This window comes from Lithobates pipiens, unplaced genomic scaffold, assembly GCF_037356315.1.
Source record: "Lithobates pipiens isolate NorthernLeopardFrog02 unplaced genomic scaffold, aLitPip1_a1.2 Scaffold_19, whole genome shotgun sequence".
NCBI classification, from domain to species: Eukaryota; Metazoa; Chordata; class Amphibia; order Anura; family Ranidae; genus Lithobates; species Lithobates pipiens.
In genome coordinates this window covers 576,546,001-576,562,268 of record NW_027507764.1, presented here as the reverse complement: position 1 = coordinate 576,562,268, position 16,268 = coordinate 576,546,001, and the positions used below count along the sequence as shown (strand labels likewise).

Genomic DNA, 16,268 nt, shown 5'->3' with positions numbered 1-16,268 from the left:
GGCTGAGAGATACTGGTACCATATAATAGCTCTATAAATTTGTCTAAGTCCCTCAGTTACGCTCAAGTCTGTGGCAGAGACTTTACTTAACACCCTACCGGTTGCTAGGCCTAGTGAGAGGAAGTCTATCCGGAGGTTGTGAAAATCCAACTGTGAAGTGGTTATTCGCTGGATTTCTTCTATAAGAGACTTTCCATTTTTGACAGTCCAAAGTACCTGAACTTACTCCTAACCCTCTACCCTAAACTGAGAGATTCTGTTTCTACTTCAAATAAATAACCCAAAAGAAGATCCAGGGTCAGTTTCTACATTTCTTTGGGCCATCTACCTCGGGAAACCCTAGACGGAGATGAGGTCAAGAAGGTAACGGTAAGCCCGATAAAACCAGCAGCTCCTTCGGAGGCCAGTGCTATATATATATATATATATATATATATATATATATATATATATATATATATATATACCGTATATACCCGAGTATAGGCCGACCCGAATATAAGCCGAGGCCCCCAATTTACCCCCAAAAAACTGGAAAACTTATTGACTCGTGTATAAGCCGAGGGTGAGACATGGCTGTCCATCCCTGTGTGTCCGTCCATCCCTGTGTGTGTGTCCATCCATCCATCCATCCCTGTGTGTGTGTCCGTCCATCCATCCCTGTGTGTGTATCCATCCATCCATCCATCCCTGTGTGTGTGTGTGTGTGTGTGTATTCATCCATCCATCCATCCCTGTGTGTGTGTGTGTGTGTGTGTGTGTGTATCCATCCATCCATCCATCCCTGTGTGTGTGTGTGTGTGTGTGTGTGTGTGTATCCATCCATCCATCCATCCCTGTGTGTGTGTGTGTGTGTGTGTGTGTGTGTGTGTGTCCGTGCAGCCTTGTGTGTGTGTCCAGCCTACCTGTGTCCCAAGCCTCCGTCCCGAGCCGCCGTCGTCCCGAGCCTCCTCCGTCCCGTGCCGTGCCTCCTCCGTCCCGTGCCTCCTCCGTCCCGTGCCGTGCCTCCTCCGTCCCGTGCCTCCTCCGTCCCGTCCCGTGCCTCCTCCGTCCTGTGCCGTGCCTCCTCCGTCCCGTGCCTCCTCCGTCCCGTGCCGTGCCGATGGATCGCCGCTCTTCTCGGCGGCCATTCTACAATTCAAAATTCCGCCTCCGCCTGTGATAGGCGGAACACTCAATTTCCCAGCAGCCTGTGTTCCGCCTATCACGGACATCCTCTCATACTCGTCCGTAGTATGAGAATGAGCGGATGTCCGTGATAGGCGGAACACTGACTGCTGGGAAATTCAGTGTTCCGCCTATCACAGGCGGAGGCGGAGAAGGAGGCGCGGCTTTTGAATTTTAATGTCCGCCGTCTGTCTGCTCGATACGCTGATCGAGCAGTCAGACAGCGGTGACTCGAGTATAAGCCGAGGGGGCACTTTCAGCCTCAAAAAAGAGGCTGAAAATCTCGGCTTATACTCGAGTATATACGGTATATATATATATATATATAATATAATGTGTGTGTATATATATATATACAGTGGTGTGAAAAAGTGTTTGCCCCCTTCCTCATTTCCTGTTCCTTTGCATGTTTGTCACACTTAAGTGTTTCGGAACATCAAACCAATTTAAACAATAGTCAAGGACAACACAAGTAAACACAAAATGCAATTTGTAAATGAAGGTGTTTATTATTAAAGGTGAAAAAGTGATTGCCCCCCTTGTTAAAACATACTATAACTGTGGTTGTCCACACCTGAGTTCAATTTCTCTAGCCACACCCAGGCCTGATTATTGCCACACCTGTTCACAATCAAGGCATCACTTAAATAGGAGCTGCTTGACACAGTAAGGTCCACCAGAAGATCCTTAAAAGCTACACATCATGCCGAGACCCAAAGAAATTCAGGAACAATTGAGAAAGAAAGTAATTGAGATCTATCAGTCTGGAAAGGGTTATAAAGCCATTTCCAAAGCTTTGGGAATCCAGCGAACCACAGTGAGAGCCATTATCCACAAATGGCGAAGACATGGAACAGTGGTGAACCTTCCCAGGAGTGGCCGGCCGCCCAAAATTACCCCAAGAGCGCAGCGACGACTCATCCAAGAGGTCACAAAAGATCCCACAACAACGTCCAAGGAACTGCAGGCCTCACTTGCCTCAGTTAAGGTCAGCGTTCATGCCTCCACCATCAGGAAAAGACTGGGCAAAAATGGCCTGCATGGCAGAGTTCCAAGGAGAAAACCACTGCTGAGCAAAAAGAACATCAAAGCTCGTCTCAATTTCTCCACAACACATCTTGATGATCCCCAAGACTTTTGGGACAACATTCTGTGGACCGATGAGACAAAAGTGGAACTCTTTGGAAGGTGTGTGTCCAAGTATATCTGGCGTAGAAGGAACACTGCATTTCATAAAAAGAACATTATACCAACAGTAAAATATGGTGGTGGTAGTGTGATGGTCTGGGGCTGTTTTGCTGCTTCAGGACCTGGAAGACTTGCCGTGATAAAAGGAACTATGAATTCTGCTGTCTACCAAGAGATCCTGAAGGAGAATGTCCGACCATCTGTTCGTGTACTCAAGCTGAAACTAACTTGGGTTCTGCAGCAGGACAATGATCCTAAACACACCAGCAAGTCCACCACCGAATGGCTGAAGAAAAACAAAATGAAGACTTTGGAGTGGCCTAGCCAAAGTCCTGACCTGAATCCTATTGAGATGTTGTGGTATGACCTTAAAAAGGCCGTTCATGCTCGAAAACCCTCTAATGTAACTGAATTAGGACAATTCTGCAAAGATGAGTGGGCCAAAATTCCTCCAGGATGCTGTAAAAGCCTCATTGCACGTTATCGCAAACGCTTGGTTGCAGTTGTTGCTGCTAAGGGTGGCTCAACCAGTTATTAGGTTTAGGGGGCAATCACTTTTTCACACAGGGCCATGATGGTTTGGATTTTTTTTCACCTTTAATAATAAACACCTTCATTTACAAATTGTATTTTGTGTTTACTTGTGTTGTCCTTGACTATTGTTTAACCACTTCCCACCCGGCCAATGCATATATACGGCCGGGTGGGAGCCGTCTACTCCTGATAGGACGTTCCTGAACGTCATTCAGAAGTAGCGGGATTGCGCGCGCACGTGCCCGCGCAGCGGCGCGATCCCGATGTGCTCGTGTCACCCGGACACGGCACATCTGAGATCGGCAGGAGGGCTCTGTGATTGGCCCTCCTGATCACATGACGGCCGTGTCCAATCACGGCCGTCATGTGATGTAAACAAACAGCCGGTTGCTAGGCAATCGGCTCTCCTCTCCTCACACGGAAGTCATCGCTGAGGAGAGGAGAGCAGAACGCTGCAGCCGGCTGATGATCAGTGAGTATGGGCTGCTTTTTACAGCTTTTTACTCACTTATCATCAGTGTAGTGTCAACACACAACACACCACACAGTACAAACACAGTCCCCACATATGTCCCCAAACCACACATGTCCCCAAAACATACATGTCCCCAAATAATAAAAACACGTCCCTAATAATAAAAACATGTCCCCCACATATGTCCCACTAAAATCACATGTCCCAATGATTATCTGCACACATATGTACGTGATCACCTGCACACATATGTACATGATCATTTGCGTACATATGTCCGTGATCACACAAACCAATTATTATACAGTTAACGGAATTTTTTTTACCAAAAACATGTAGCAGAATACATTTTGGCTTAAATTTATGACAAAATTAGATTTTATTGGATTTCTTTTCAAATAGAAAAAAGAAAATATTGTTTTTTTTCCAAATTTCCGCTTTTTTTGCGCTTATATCGCAAAAAATAAAAAACGGAGTCGTGAATAAATAACACCAAAATAAAGCTCTATTTGTGCGAACAAAATGATAACAATTTCATTTGGGTACAGTGTAGCATGACCGCGCAATTGTCACTGAAAGCGCGAGAGCGATGAAAGCTGAAAATTGGGCTGGGAAGGAAGGGGGTGAAAGTGCCCTGTATTGTAGTGGTTAAATTGGTTTGATGTTCCGAAACACTTAAGTGTGACAAACATGCAAAGGAACAGGAAATGAGGAAGGGGGCAAACACTTTTTCACATCACTGTGTATATATATATATATATATATATATATATATATATATATATATATATATATATATATATATATATATATATATATATGTGTGTGTGTGTGTGTGTGTGTGTGTGTATATATATATATATATAAAATAGAATATTTTTATTGGTTGAACTAGAGGGACTTGTGTCTTTTTTTCAACCTAACTATGTGTACTTTTAACGCTCTTTCTTGCTGGCGGTCCTTCAGTCTTCTTTCTGGTTATGTTTCAGGGGCTTCTTACCAGCGGCGTAGAGTTCGAGTCCCTTCCAGCTGCGCTTTCACTCCCTGCAGAGTCCGGCCTCTATCCAGTAACACTAGTGGGTGTGCCTAGAACCACTGGCCAGATAACTGTCAATGGTGAGTATTCATTTTTTACACGACATTCCGAAAGTCACATGGCTTCAAAAAGACTGAAAGTAAGAAATCAACTACCAGCTAGTTGTCAATTTATTGCAAATCATTGGACAAAAAATTGTGTACCGTATGTTGCCCTTTGCTACTTGCTATAAAAAAAATATATATATTTTAAAAGCTGAAGTTATCTTAAAAAAAATTAATAAAAATAAAATCTGCAGCTAGGCACAACACTTACCAGTAATGGACATCCTACATTGTTCCGGCTGCTGGGCTCATGAGAAATCTTCACTATAGGGATGCCTCATCATCTTCCCGTCTTTTGGCACATCATTGGTTAACAGATTTGGGTCCTCAGGCAGAACAGATGATCCGACGGGGACACGCTTCCTCCTCCTCCTTTTGAGAAAAGTTCTTCATTGGTTATTATATTAAGATATATGTGGCGCTAACTCAATAAATGCGAATAGAGTAATGCATAAACAAATCAAGCAATGACTCATTACGTCACAACTGATGTCATCTGGGGCATGGATTTGGATTTCAGAGATCAAAAAGGGCCAATGGTACTACTGTATGTAATCAGCTCTATAATAATCAAAATTGACACTCTCAGGCCACCACAAGTTTTATATATATATTTTTTTAATTCTTTATTATTTCTCAGAGTTATAGGAGGGATGCATCAAATAATGACAACAACTCAAGAACTGGGATAGCAGGGTATAATAAAGCTAAGACATCACTGGAACTGGAAATAACCTCATCTATCTGTGGAAATCGAGAACTTGGTCCTCCCAAACGGACATGTCTAAAGATAGGGATGTATAGGATTCCTGGGGGGGTTACACCACTAGTTTTATGTTGGAATAGGGTAGCTTTAATACCCCTGAGATGGGTCAAGCCCCATATAAACTTTAATAATTTATTTTGGAGTATTCGCAGAATGAGATTAGATATAGGAATGGAAAGCAATCAAAAGAAATGAAGTAGCTTTCGGAAAAATTGAATTTTTAATTTACCAAGCCAGAGGATTTGTTATTGGCCCTAGGAGCGTAAGAGAGCAGTAAGATAAGGAGGAGATAATTTGCTTGGTATGGAATAGTGAAATGTGCACATGGACATTTTGGTAAGCTTTCTGCTAACTTTGAAGTGTATTTCCATGTTTCCTCTCACTTTAAATAGTTTGTGTGGACCAAGCTGGTCCAAACGATCGATTTCCTTCTCTTACTGCTGTAGTGTCTCTAAGCTCTGTATGAACTGTATGTAGCTTCAGCTACATACATACAGTACATGACACTGGATTCTGACTGTAAGATGGACACTTCCTGTCTCATACCCGGAACAATACAGAGTCGGTCTGAGTGGCACTCAGCCATTCATAGGCAGCTTTGTACTCTGTGAATTAATACAAAGCTTCCTCTGATTAACTGAGTTGGAGAGTGAGACGTCATTATCACGCCTCTCTTCAACTCCACTCCTTTGTTTATTTTAGGCTGACATAAACAAAAATTAATAAAATTTTTTTTTTGTAATTAAAATGTGTTTATAAAAGTAATTTTTCTGACAATCAAATTATTAAATAGATGGCACTGCAGGTCCCACGGCAGCCTGAAGGGGATGGTGTTCATTTAGAGACTAAAGGTTGATTTTGTCACTAATGCCTCTAGCCTGCATGTGTTGACAATGTCATAGGACAGTGATGGCGAACCTTGGCACTTGGAACTATGTTTCCCGTGATGCTCATGCACTCTGCAGTGTAGTGGAGAAATGTAGTTCCAAAACATCTGGGGTGCCAAGGTTCACTATCACAGTCATAGGTGATAGTGATCACATGATCAGAAACCGCTGTGATTGGCTCCTGATTATCAGTGGGGACCCAAACTGTTAATGACAGCCGGGATGGAGAGAAACCAGCCAATTGAAGTGTCAGACGCTGACTTTCATTGTTCTATTTATTAATTTCCAACTTTCAGTTTATTACTTTCTGTCTCCATTTTAAGCACTTGGGCTCTCAAAACCGGTAAACTAAGCAAAATGAGGCAGTTTTCTGTCGCCCTTTCAGCTTTTCACAATCCTATTTTTAACCAAAATTACTACATATAAGATTGCTGCCCATACACGTGTCAATTTTGGAAGCTTTTAAAACGCCACAGTGCCAACCGAAACATACCTTCCATCAATTCCTATCCCATTTATGTTACTCAATAGCAGAAAATAGTAAGTGACAGGTCACTGTGTACTATTCAATTCTATGCCGTCATTTTTATTCCAGCTCCGAAGCTGTTTTTCATTTTACATGATTGAGATCTAAGCAGACGTGTTTTGAAAATGTGACAAGCATTGAAGGGCCCGGCCTCCCCTCGAAATATGAGGGCTGTACTAAAAGTAATGATGAGCACGCGCTATGCGTTTTTCAAAGTTCAAATTTGCCTAAACTGCAGTTTGGTTTGAGTTTATTTGTCTAAATTGGACCTCTACATCAGTCTAACTGGACTGTGAGATGTTCAGCCTGCCCACAGGGGGCAACGTCTCTTGTGGCAGGCGTAGAACTATGGTCTGGTTAGATGCTTAAGTTATTCTCTTTCGGAGCCAGGTCAGTGGGAGTGGCCCTCTCACTGTGCCTTCTGGGAGAGGGTATTTAAGATGCGGACGTCGCGTGGTTCAGTGTTCCAGTCCAGTATGATGTTCTGACTTCATGGTCCTGGTCCTCCTGACCAGCTCCCAGGAAGGCTATGGCCTGGGGTGCGGATCCACCCGACTTTAATGCCTCAGGGCTGGCTAGCCTGAGGCAAGGAAACTAAAGGAGGATTCTGAGATGGTTGGGTGTCGTCTCCGGTTCCGGAGAGACCCATATTAGTTCAAGCATTCCAGGGGAGGACTCTTTAGAAGAACACCACGTATGGGTTGGTTTTCTTGGCAAGAGTCTGGAAGGACTGAAGTAACCGAGAGAATACGGTCTTGTGGATATCGCCAAGCAGGCTGAAAGATCCAGGTATCCTACAAGGGTTTCAAGTTTAGTTTCCTACGGGTTCTACAACAACGTCTGTGGCAGATACATTATTTTGTACATTCTACAACAACGTCTGTGGCAGAGACTTGTTCCTGAGTAAGCACCTTGTTGGCTGCTAGGCCTTGTGAGAGAGGGACTGTCCAACCTGGGTGATCATCCAGCTGCGAATGGCTGTTCTCTGGATGCAGTCAAAGTAAGCAAGTTCTTCAATGTTTTTTTGACTTTGATACTAAGAGTACCTGAACGTCCTTCCCAACCCTCTGATCCCAAGTTGAAAGACTGTTCAGTTGACTGAGATTTGCAAATAAAATCCATTCAAGTGGATCTGTTGTCAGTCTCACGTTACTGGGCTATTTACCACGGGACATCCCCTAGACGTGCCACAAGGAGAACAGAAGGTAACGGTAAGCCCAAAAATAACCAGCAGCTCCTTTCGTGGGTTAGTGCTACATGGGCATAACTTTTTTTTTTATTGACTTACATAGGTCGTTTAATTGCCACAAGTTGGTAGAGTAATGCCACGTACACACGATCGGACTTTTCGACGGGAAATGCTGGAAGGTCCGACCGTGTGTAGGCTCCATCGAACATTTGCTGTCGGAATTTCCTCCCACAAATGTTTGAGAGCAGGTTCTCAAATTTTCAGCCAACTTAACTTTGTTGTAGAATAGTCCAATCGTGTGTACACAAGTCCGGCGCACAAAAGTTCACTCATGCTCAGAATCAAGCAGAAGGAGCTGCACTGGCTATTGAACTTGCATTTTCTCGGCTCGTCGTAGGAGAGACAATGCTGAGTTGCAACCAAAGAACACCATACCTACTGTGAAGCATGTGGGTGGCAACATCATGCTTTGGGGCTGTTTCTCTGCAAAGGGAACAGGACGACTGATCCATGTACATGAAAGAATGAATAGGGCCATGTATCGCTCCTCCCATCAGCAATTGAAGATGAAATGTGGCTTGGTCTTTCAGCATGACAAAGATCCCAAACACACCGCCCGGGCAATGAAGGAGTGGCTTCTTAAAAATCATTTCAAGGTCCTGGAGTGGCCTAGCTAGTCTCCAGATCTCAACCCCATAGAAAACCTTTGGTGGGAGTTGAAAGTCTGTGTTGCCCAGCGACAGCCCCAAAACATTATTGCTCTAGAGGAGATCTGTATGGAGGACATGGAGGCCAACATACCAGCAACAGTGTGTGACAACCTTCTGAAGACTTAGAGAAAATGTTTGACCTCTGTCGTGCCAACAAAGGATATATACCAAAGTATTGAGATGAAGTTTTGATATTGCCAAAATACTTATTTTCCACCATAATTTGTAAATACATTCTTTCCAAATCAGACAATGTGATTGTCTGGATTTGTTTCCACATTTTGTCTCTCATAGTTGAGGTATACCTATGATGACTATTACAGGCCTCCCTCATCGTTTTAAGTGGGAGAACTTGCACAATTGGTGGCTGACTAAATACTTTTTTTGCCCCACTGTAAATGTTTTTTATTGGGATTTTATGTGATAGACCAACACAAAGTGGCACATAATTGTGAAGTGGAAGGAAAATGATAAATGGGTTTCACATTTGTTTTTACAACTAAATATTTAAAAAGTGTGGCGTACATTTGTATTCAGCCCCCTTTACTCTGATACCCCTAACTAAAATCTAGTGGAACCAATTGCCTTCAGAAGTTGCCTATTTAGTAAATAGAGTCCACCTGGACTGAAGAAGCCCAATCACAGGGGCGCAAAACATTTAGGGAGGAGCCAAGCCTGTGATGTCAAGCAGTTTTCAATACCCAGGAGTTAAGTCGTGGATGTTATGTACTTGGATGCACTTTTATGACTTTTTTTTAGTAAGTGTAACTCTTTGTAAAATAAAGTAGTCTTAGCAGAGTACACTGTTTGTGTACATTATGTTTTATATATCTTTTATGTATATTTTACATATCACCTGGCTATGGAGATGTAAGCTGTTAGGAAGAGTTTTAAAGTTTCCAGGTTCAGCGAGGGGAGGAGGAGCGGAGTATTGTTGCCTCTTTATGTATGCTGGGACCTTGGAGGATACATGATACAGGCGTATTTTCTTTATTTTGGAGTTGAGCAAGTTTTTCACCTGGTGGAGGAGAAGCACGATTTTGAACATTAAGGAAGACACTTGGGTGTTCATGTCACTTTTGAAGACTTATACTGTATAGCTATGCTGAGAACTGTCACGCTTGTGGAACTTTCACAGATTATAGCACTAATGAATGTAGTTTGATATTCTACTTGTGTTTTTTAAAGTGGTATCTCACTGTTTTATATATATAGTAATTTATCAATTTGTGTGTAATATAAGTTGCAGTACACTTTTTATACATTTTTTATTGAATACATATGGTGGGAGAAATCACTATTTAGTGTTTAGCTAGCAACTTGTGATTTTGTAAGCACTTTATTGTTCTTTATTTTATGTTTATGTGATTGCGCTGATTGATTTATTTAATTTAATGATGTAAGGGGGACTCTGATGGGATCCCTGATATAAGGGGATAGTTGATGGGAACCCTGATGTAAGGGGAGACTTTGATGGGAACCCTGACGTAAGGGGAGACTTTGATGGGAACCCTGATGTAAGGGGAGACTTTGATGGGAACCCTGATGTAAGGGGAGACTTTGATGGGAACCCTGATGTATGGGGAGACTTTGATGGGAACCCTGACGTAAGGGGAGACTTTGATGGGAACCCTGATGTAAGGGGAGACTTTGATGTGAACCCTGACGTAAGGGGAGACTATCATGGGAACCCTGATGTTAGGGGCGACTTTGACAGGAACTCTGATGTTAGAGAAGACTTTGATCAGGGCCCTGATGTAAAGGGAAACTTTGATGGGGACTCTGATGTTAGGGGAGACTTTAATGGGGCCCCCCGGATGTAAGGGGAGACTTTGATGGGATCCCTGATGTAAGGGGAGACTTTGATGGGATCCCTGATGTAAGGGGAGACTTTGATGGGAACCCTGATGTAAGGGGGGACTTTGATGGGAACCCTGATGTAAGGGGAGACTTTGATGGGAACCCTGATGTAAGGGGAGACTTTGATGGGAACCCTGACGTAAGGGGAGACTTTGATGAGAACCCTGATGTAAGGGGAGACTTTGATGGGAACCCTGACGTAAGGGGAGACTTTGATGGGAACCCTGACGTAAGGAGAGACTTTGATGGGAACCCTGACGTAAGGGGAGACTATCATGGGAACCCTGATGTTAGGGGCGACTTTGACAGGAACTCTGATGATAGAGGAGACTTTGATCAGGGCCCTGATGTAAAGGGAAACTTTGATGGGGACTCTGATGTTAGGGGAGACTTTAATGGGGACCCGGATGTAAGGGGAGACTTTGATGGGATCCCTGATGTAAGGGGGGACTTTGATGGGGACTCTTATGTTAGAGGAGACTTTAATGGGGATCCTGATGTAAGGGGAGACTTTGATGGGGGCTCTGGTGTAAAAGGGAAACTTTGATGGGGACCCTGAAGTAAGGGGGAACGCTGATGAGGACCCTGATGTAAAAGGGCACTGATGAAAACAATGATTTAAGGGGGACTCTGACAGGACTTGGGTAATATGAGGATGATAGGAAGGGATCCGAGCAACAGAAACCGTACATATGTTGGACAGAAAGTGTCTGGTACCACATCCTATATCAGTAATCGCAGAAAGAAACTACCCTAACTATAGAAAACTATTAGGACTTTCACGGTACCACAAGTCAGTGTAAATAAAAGTAACACGTTTTAATTTGTACAAATGTTAAAAAACATATATTGTTTAAAATCAGAAATGCAAGTCACATCGTTAGTGCATATACACCTGTCATCTCATACAGACATTACATGCTGTTCTTCCCCATGATCTGTATCCTAAATGAGGTATAGATTGCTTGTTATTTCTTCAGTGCGTTTGATGGGTCATAGGGTCACTTGTGGAAAGTGATAGGAGCCTTGATGTAAGGAGGACTCTTATGGGGACTCTGATGAGGACCATGATGTAAGGAGGGCTCTGATGGGAGCTCCTCTAGGGACCATGATGTAAGGAGGGCTCTGATGGGGGCTCCTCTAGGGACCATGATGTTAAGAGGGCTCTAATTGGGGGCTCTTATGGGGACCACGATGAAAGGGGGACTCTGTGCGGCTCTTTTGGGGACCATGATTTAAGGAGGGTTCTTATAGGGACTGTGATGTAAGGAGGGCTCAGCTTGGGGACCATGATGCATGGGGGCTCTTATGGGGACCCTGATGTATGGGGGGCCCTTACGGTGACCATGATTTTCTTATGGGAACTCTGATGGGGGGGCTCTTATGGGGACCATGATTTAAGGGGGACTCTGGGGACCATGATGTATGGGTTCTCTTATGGGGATCATGATTTAAGGGGGGATCTGATGGGGGCTCATAAGGGGGACTCTAATGGGGGGCTCATATGGGGACCATGATGTAAGGGGGCTCATATGGGGACCATGATGTAAGGGGGCTCTTATGGGGGACCATGATGTAAGGGAGACTCTGATGGGGGGGCTCCTATGGGGACCATAAATTATTGGGGACCCTTTTGGGGGATTTTATGGGCATATTGATATAAGGGGGGCTCAGATGGGGGGCCTTTATGGGGACCATGATGTAAGGGAGACTCTGATGGGGGCTCTTATTGGGACCATGAAGTATTGTGGGCTCTTTTGGGGGCTTTTATGGGCACGATGATGTAAAGGGGATCTGATAGAGGCTCTTATGGGGACCACACAATTTAAGGAGGATCTGATGGAGGCTTATATGGGGACCATGATGTCAGGGGGACTTTGAAGGGTGGCTCTTCTGGGGACCATGATGTAAAGGGGCATTGATTGGGGACCATGATGTAAGGGAGACTCCGATGGGGGATCTTTAATGGGGACCATGAAGTATTGGGGGCTTTTTTAGGGGCTTTTATGGGCACAATGATGTAAGGGGGACTCTGAAGGGGATCCTAATGTAAGGACGACTGATGAGTACCATGATGTAAGGAGGACTTTTATAGGGAGCCTAATATAAAGGGGGACTCTGAAAGGCAACTTGATGCAAGGGTGGGTACTGATGGGCTTTTAGACCTTTTTAGGCCTCTAATGATTTGAAAATATACTATTTGTCCCTCACACTGAAAAGTTTGGAGACCCCAGTCAAAGGATTGATTTGCATGGCTTTGCCCATTCTCCTAAAATGATGCCCCTTTGGTTCTTGATCATACAGTACAGGACAGAGGCATAGTGTCAGAGGATCAGGCAGTAACATATCACTCAGTCACCTATAGTAAAACTATGCCTGTGTCCTGCACTGGTCTCCATGAAATGGATTTTACAGGTAAGCCAAAACTTTTATTTTTGGATCTTTGATGAAAACGAGACCTGCCAACACCCTCTGTTTTAAGAACTTGCTACAATGTAAAGCATAAAACGTTTTTATTTTTTTAAATTTTTTTTAAGGTGTTCTGGGATTTATTAAAATTTCCCATTTAAAAATAAAAAGAATAGTGCGATCTGCTTGGACCTGTGAATGCTGTCAGCATAACTAATATCTACGGAGCGGCGCTCTGCTCTGCACGCACCGCACTTCTATAACTGCAGATTACATCAACCTTTCCTGTATTTTGGGACTTGGAAGACTGATCTACACCCTGGCCTCCCCCCCTACCCCAGTTTTCTTTTTCTTTTTTTTTTTTTTAATAAAGCCGTTTCAGATTTCCTGTTTACGGCAAGCCTCTAAAAAGAGAGCCGATCCGTCACGGTGACAGCGGCTTTAATTAAGAAAACACCAAATATACATTTACACTCAAATATATCAAGACGTCTGACGTCTGTAATGCTGCTTTTAATGGGGGAGCTGAATTTTCCATTACTTCCTCTGAGTTAATGTCCTTTAAAGTTTGTCAGTCGGAGATGATCATTTAGACTCTAATGTTCCCCGAGTTTTGCAAGTTAAACAAACTTTTTATGCTGTGTATGTTCTGATCTGAACTCCAGCCCTCCAGTCTTGCACAGTTGTTCCGTCTCCTCTCCTGGACTGAAACGGCTTACTCTGATTTCACTGCACACTGTGAGCTTCACACAATGTGCATTAGAAGCTGTAACCAGTTAGATAGAGCCCCACCTCATTGCCTGGCTGGAGGACGTCCAGCAGCATCTAGTCTATCCTCAGCCTGACTATAATTGAAATTAGGTACTTGCTCTCTGTTATACGCAACAGGGATTTGGCTCCCGACATTAGTTTTGTGGTTTTGTTAATGGTGGTTTGTTGTTACAGGTTATCACACATCTGTATTTGGAGTGTACAGCGACTGCCTTCTGGACAACCTCCCAGGACTGAAGAATAATGGATGTACAGTGGACGTGATCCCGGCTCTGCCCCGGCTACAAATCAGCACCTCCCTCCCCAGGTGAGCCCTGCATTCTCCATGTGATCGATTAACAATCTCCCGTTTTCCCAGCGCACACGTTCCTGGAATGGGCTCTAATGCCCCGTACACGCGATCGGAAATCCATCTATGGATTTTTTCCGATGGATGTTGGCTCAAACTTGTCTTGCATACACACGGTCACACAAAGTTGGTCGGAAATTGCAAACGTCAAGAATGCGGTGACGTACAACACGTACGACGAGCCGAGAAAAATTAAGTTCAATAGCCAGTGCGGCTCTTCTGCTTGATTCCGAGCATGTGTGGAACTTTGTGCGTCGGAATTGTGTACACATGATCGGAATTTCCGACAGCGGATTTTGTTGTCGGAAAATTTGAGAACCAAATCTCAAATTTTATGTTATGGAAAATGTCCAATGGAGCCTACACACAGTTGGAATTTCCGACAAAAATCTCCCATCGAACATTTTCCATCGTAAAATCCGATCATGTGTAAGGGGCATTAGATGACAGGTGCTGCAGCAGCCTCCAGCTGGGAACTGGAACATGCATAGAGTCAGATGTAGATATTTGCCAACACACCACGGATCTTCAGATCAAGTCCAAACCTTTTTTTTTTATTGAAGAATGATCACATCAAGAACTGGAAAGTACAATGTTTCAGAGCCAAGCAGGACCCCTTCATCAGGCATGTGATGATCACATACCTGACGAAGGGGTCCTGCATGGCTCCGAAACATTGTACTTTCCAGTTCTTGATGTGATCATTCTTCAATTAAAAAAAAGGTTTGGACTTGATCTGAAGATCCGTGGTGTGTTGGCAAATATCTACACCAGAATTAGGGCTTTTTTACACTTGCGGTTGGGGGGACATATAAACACACAGTTGGTTTTTATCCCCCTTAACCACTTGGGCATTTTGACCCTCTTCCTGCCCAAGCCAATGTTCAGCTTTCAGCGCTGTCACACTTTGAATGACAATTGTACGGTCATGCAATGCTCTACCCAAATTAAATTGTTATCATTTTTTGGAGACAAATTTCTTTTGGTGGTATTTAGTCACCTCTGAATTTTTTTATTTTTTGCTAAACAAACAAAACTACGTTTTTCTTTGTTTCTGTTATAAAATGTTGCAAATAAGTAATTTGTCTTCTTCTTCTGTGATGAAGCTGCACTGATGGTCACTGATATGCTGCACTGATGGACACTGATATGCTGCACTGATGGACACTGATATGCTGCACTGATGGACACTGATTGGCACTGATGGGGCTGCACTGATAATCAGTGTAAATGTGTTCTGTGACAGAATATCCAGTTATCAGCTCTCCCTTCCTCACACAGTGACAGTGCTGAGAAGAGTTTAGCTGTGATTGGTCACTTGGTAAAGGCCCACATCCAGCTGCAAAGGAAGCGGACAGAGGTGTACACTTGACACGGCAAGAATTAAACCCACCTTTGCGTTCAGCAGGCACTTACTGTATAGTGGATGGGCCCATGCTGCAACCGCCTCTCAAGTGGTGCAGTGCAGTGATGCAGCATTTACCGGCTTAAGACTGGGTTCACACTGGTACAGCACGACAGTCATACGACGGTGGATCCGACTGTGCCCTGTGATTTGAAGTCCGACTTCAGTGAATGGGGATCTGACTTTGATCCTGACAATACCAGGCCCTTTGTGTCTGGTATGAATCTTGAAGGGAAGCCCCACGCCAAAATTAAGAAAAAAATGGCATAAGGTCCCCCCAAAATCCATACCAGACCCTTATCCGAGCACACAGCCCGGCAGGTCAGGAATGAGGATGGGAAGAGCGCCCCCCACCCCAAGGCCCCTTGTCCCCATGTTGATGGGGACAAGAGCCTCTTCCCGATAACCCTGGCCGGTAGTTGTCTGAGTCTGTGGGCCAGGAGAGGCACCCAGATCCCACCCCCCCACCCTATGTGAATGAATATGGTATGGTCCAGGAAGGACCTGCCTAGATGCATGCTCGGATAGGGGTCTGGTATGGACTCTGTTTTCTTGGGTGGTGGTTCTCCTTAAAAGCCATACCCTTAGTTGTGATATGGTCTTGGAGAGGGCCCTATGCCGATTTTTTAATTTTTTTTTTCTGCCGTGGGTTTTTACTTCAAGATCATCAGAGCGCAAGTTGCATGCCAAAGTTGGATCAGCTAAGACGATGATCCGACTTTAATGATGTTCAGTGGGCTGAAGTAGGATCAAAGTCGGACCAAGGTAGTGCAGGTACCTTTTTTAAAGTCGGACCGACTTGTGTCGGACCAGTTAAGACTGCTCTCATAGGGAATCATTGATTTACACATGTCATGCGACATGAGCACCCAATGTCGAAGCATTTGTCGTA

At 44.0% G+C, this 16,268-nt stretch overlaps 1 protein-coding gene across 1 annotated transcript in view; it reads left to right on the top strand.

Moving 5' to 3' along the window:
• Window positions 1-16,268, top strand: part of TRAPPC9 (trafficking protein particle complex subunit 9) — a 903,391-nt gene that overhangs the window by 149,029 nt on the left and 738,094 nt on the right. The window contains exons 13-14 of the mRNA XM_077493381.1: window positions 4,354-4,480; window positions 13,797-13,929. Of these exons, the coding sequence (XP_077349507.1) occupies window positions 4,354-4,480; window positions 13,797-13,929 (260 nt within the window). The remainder of the gene's footprint in view (window positions 1-4,353; window positions 4,481-13,796; window positions 13,930-16,268) is intronic.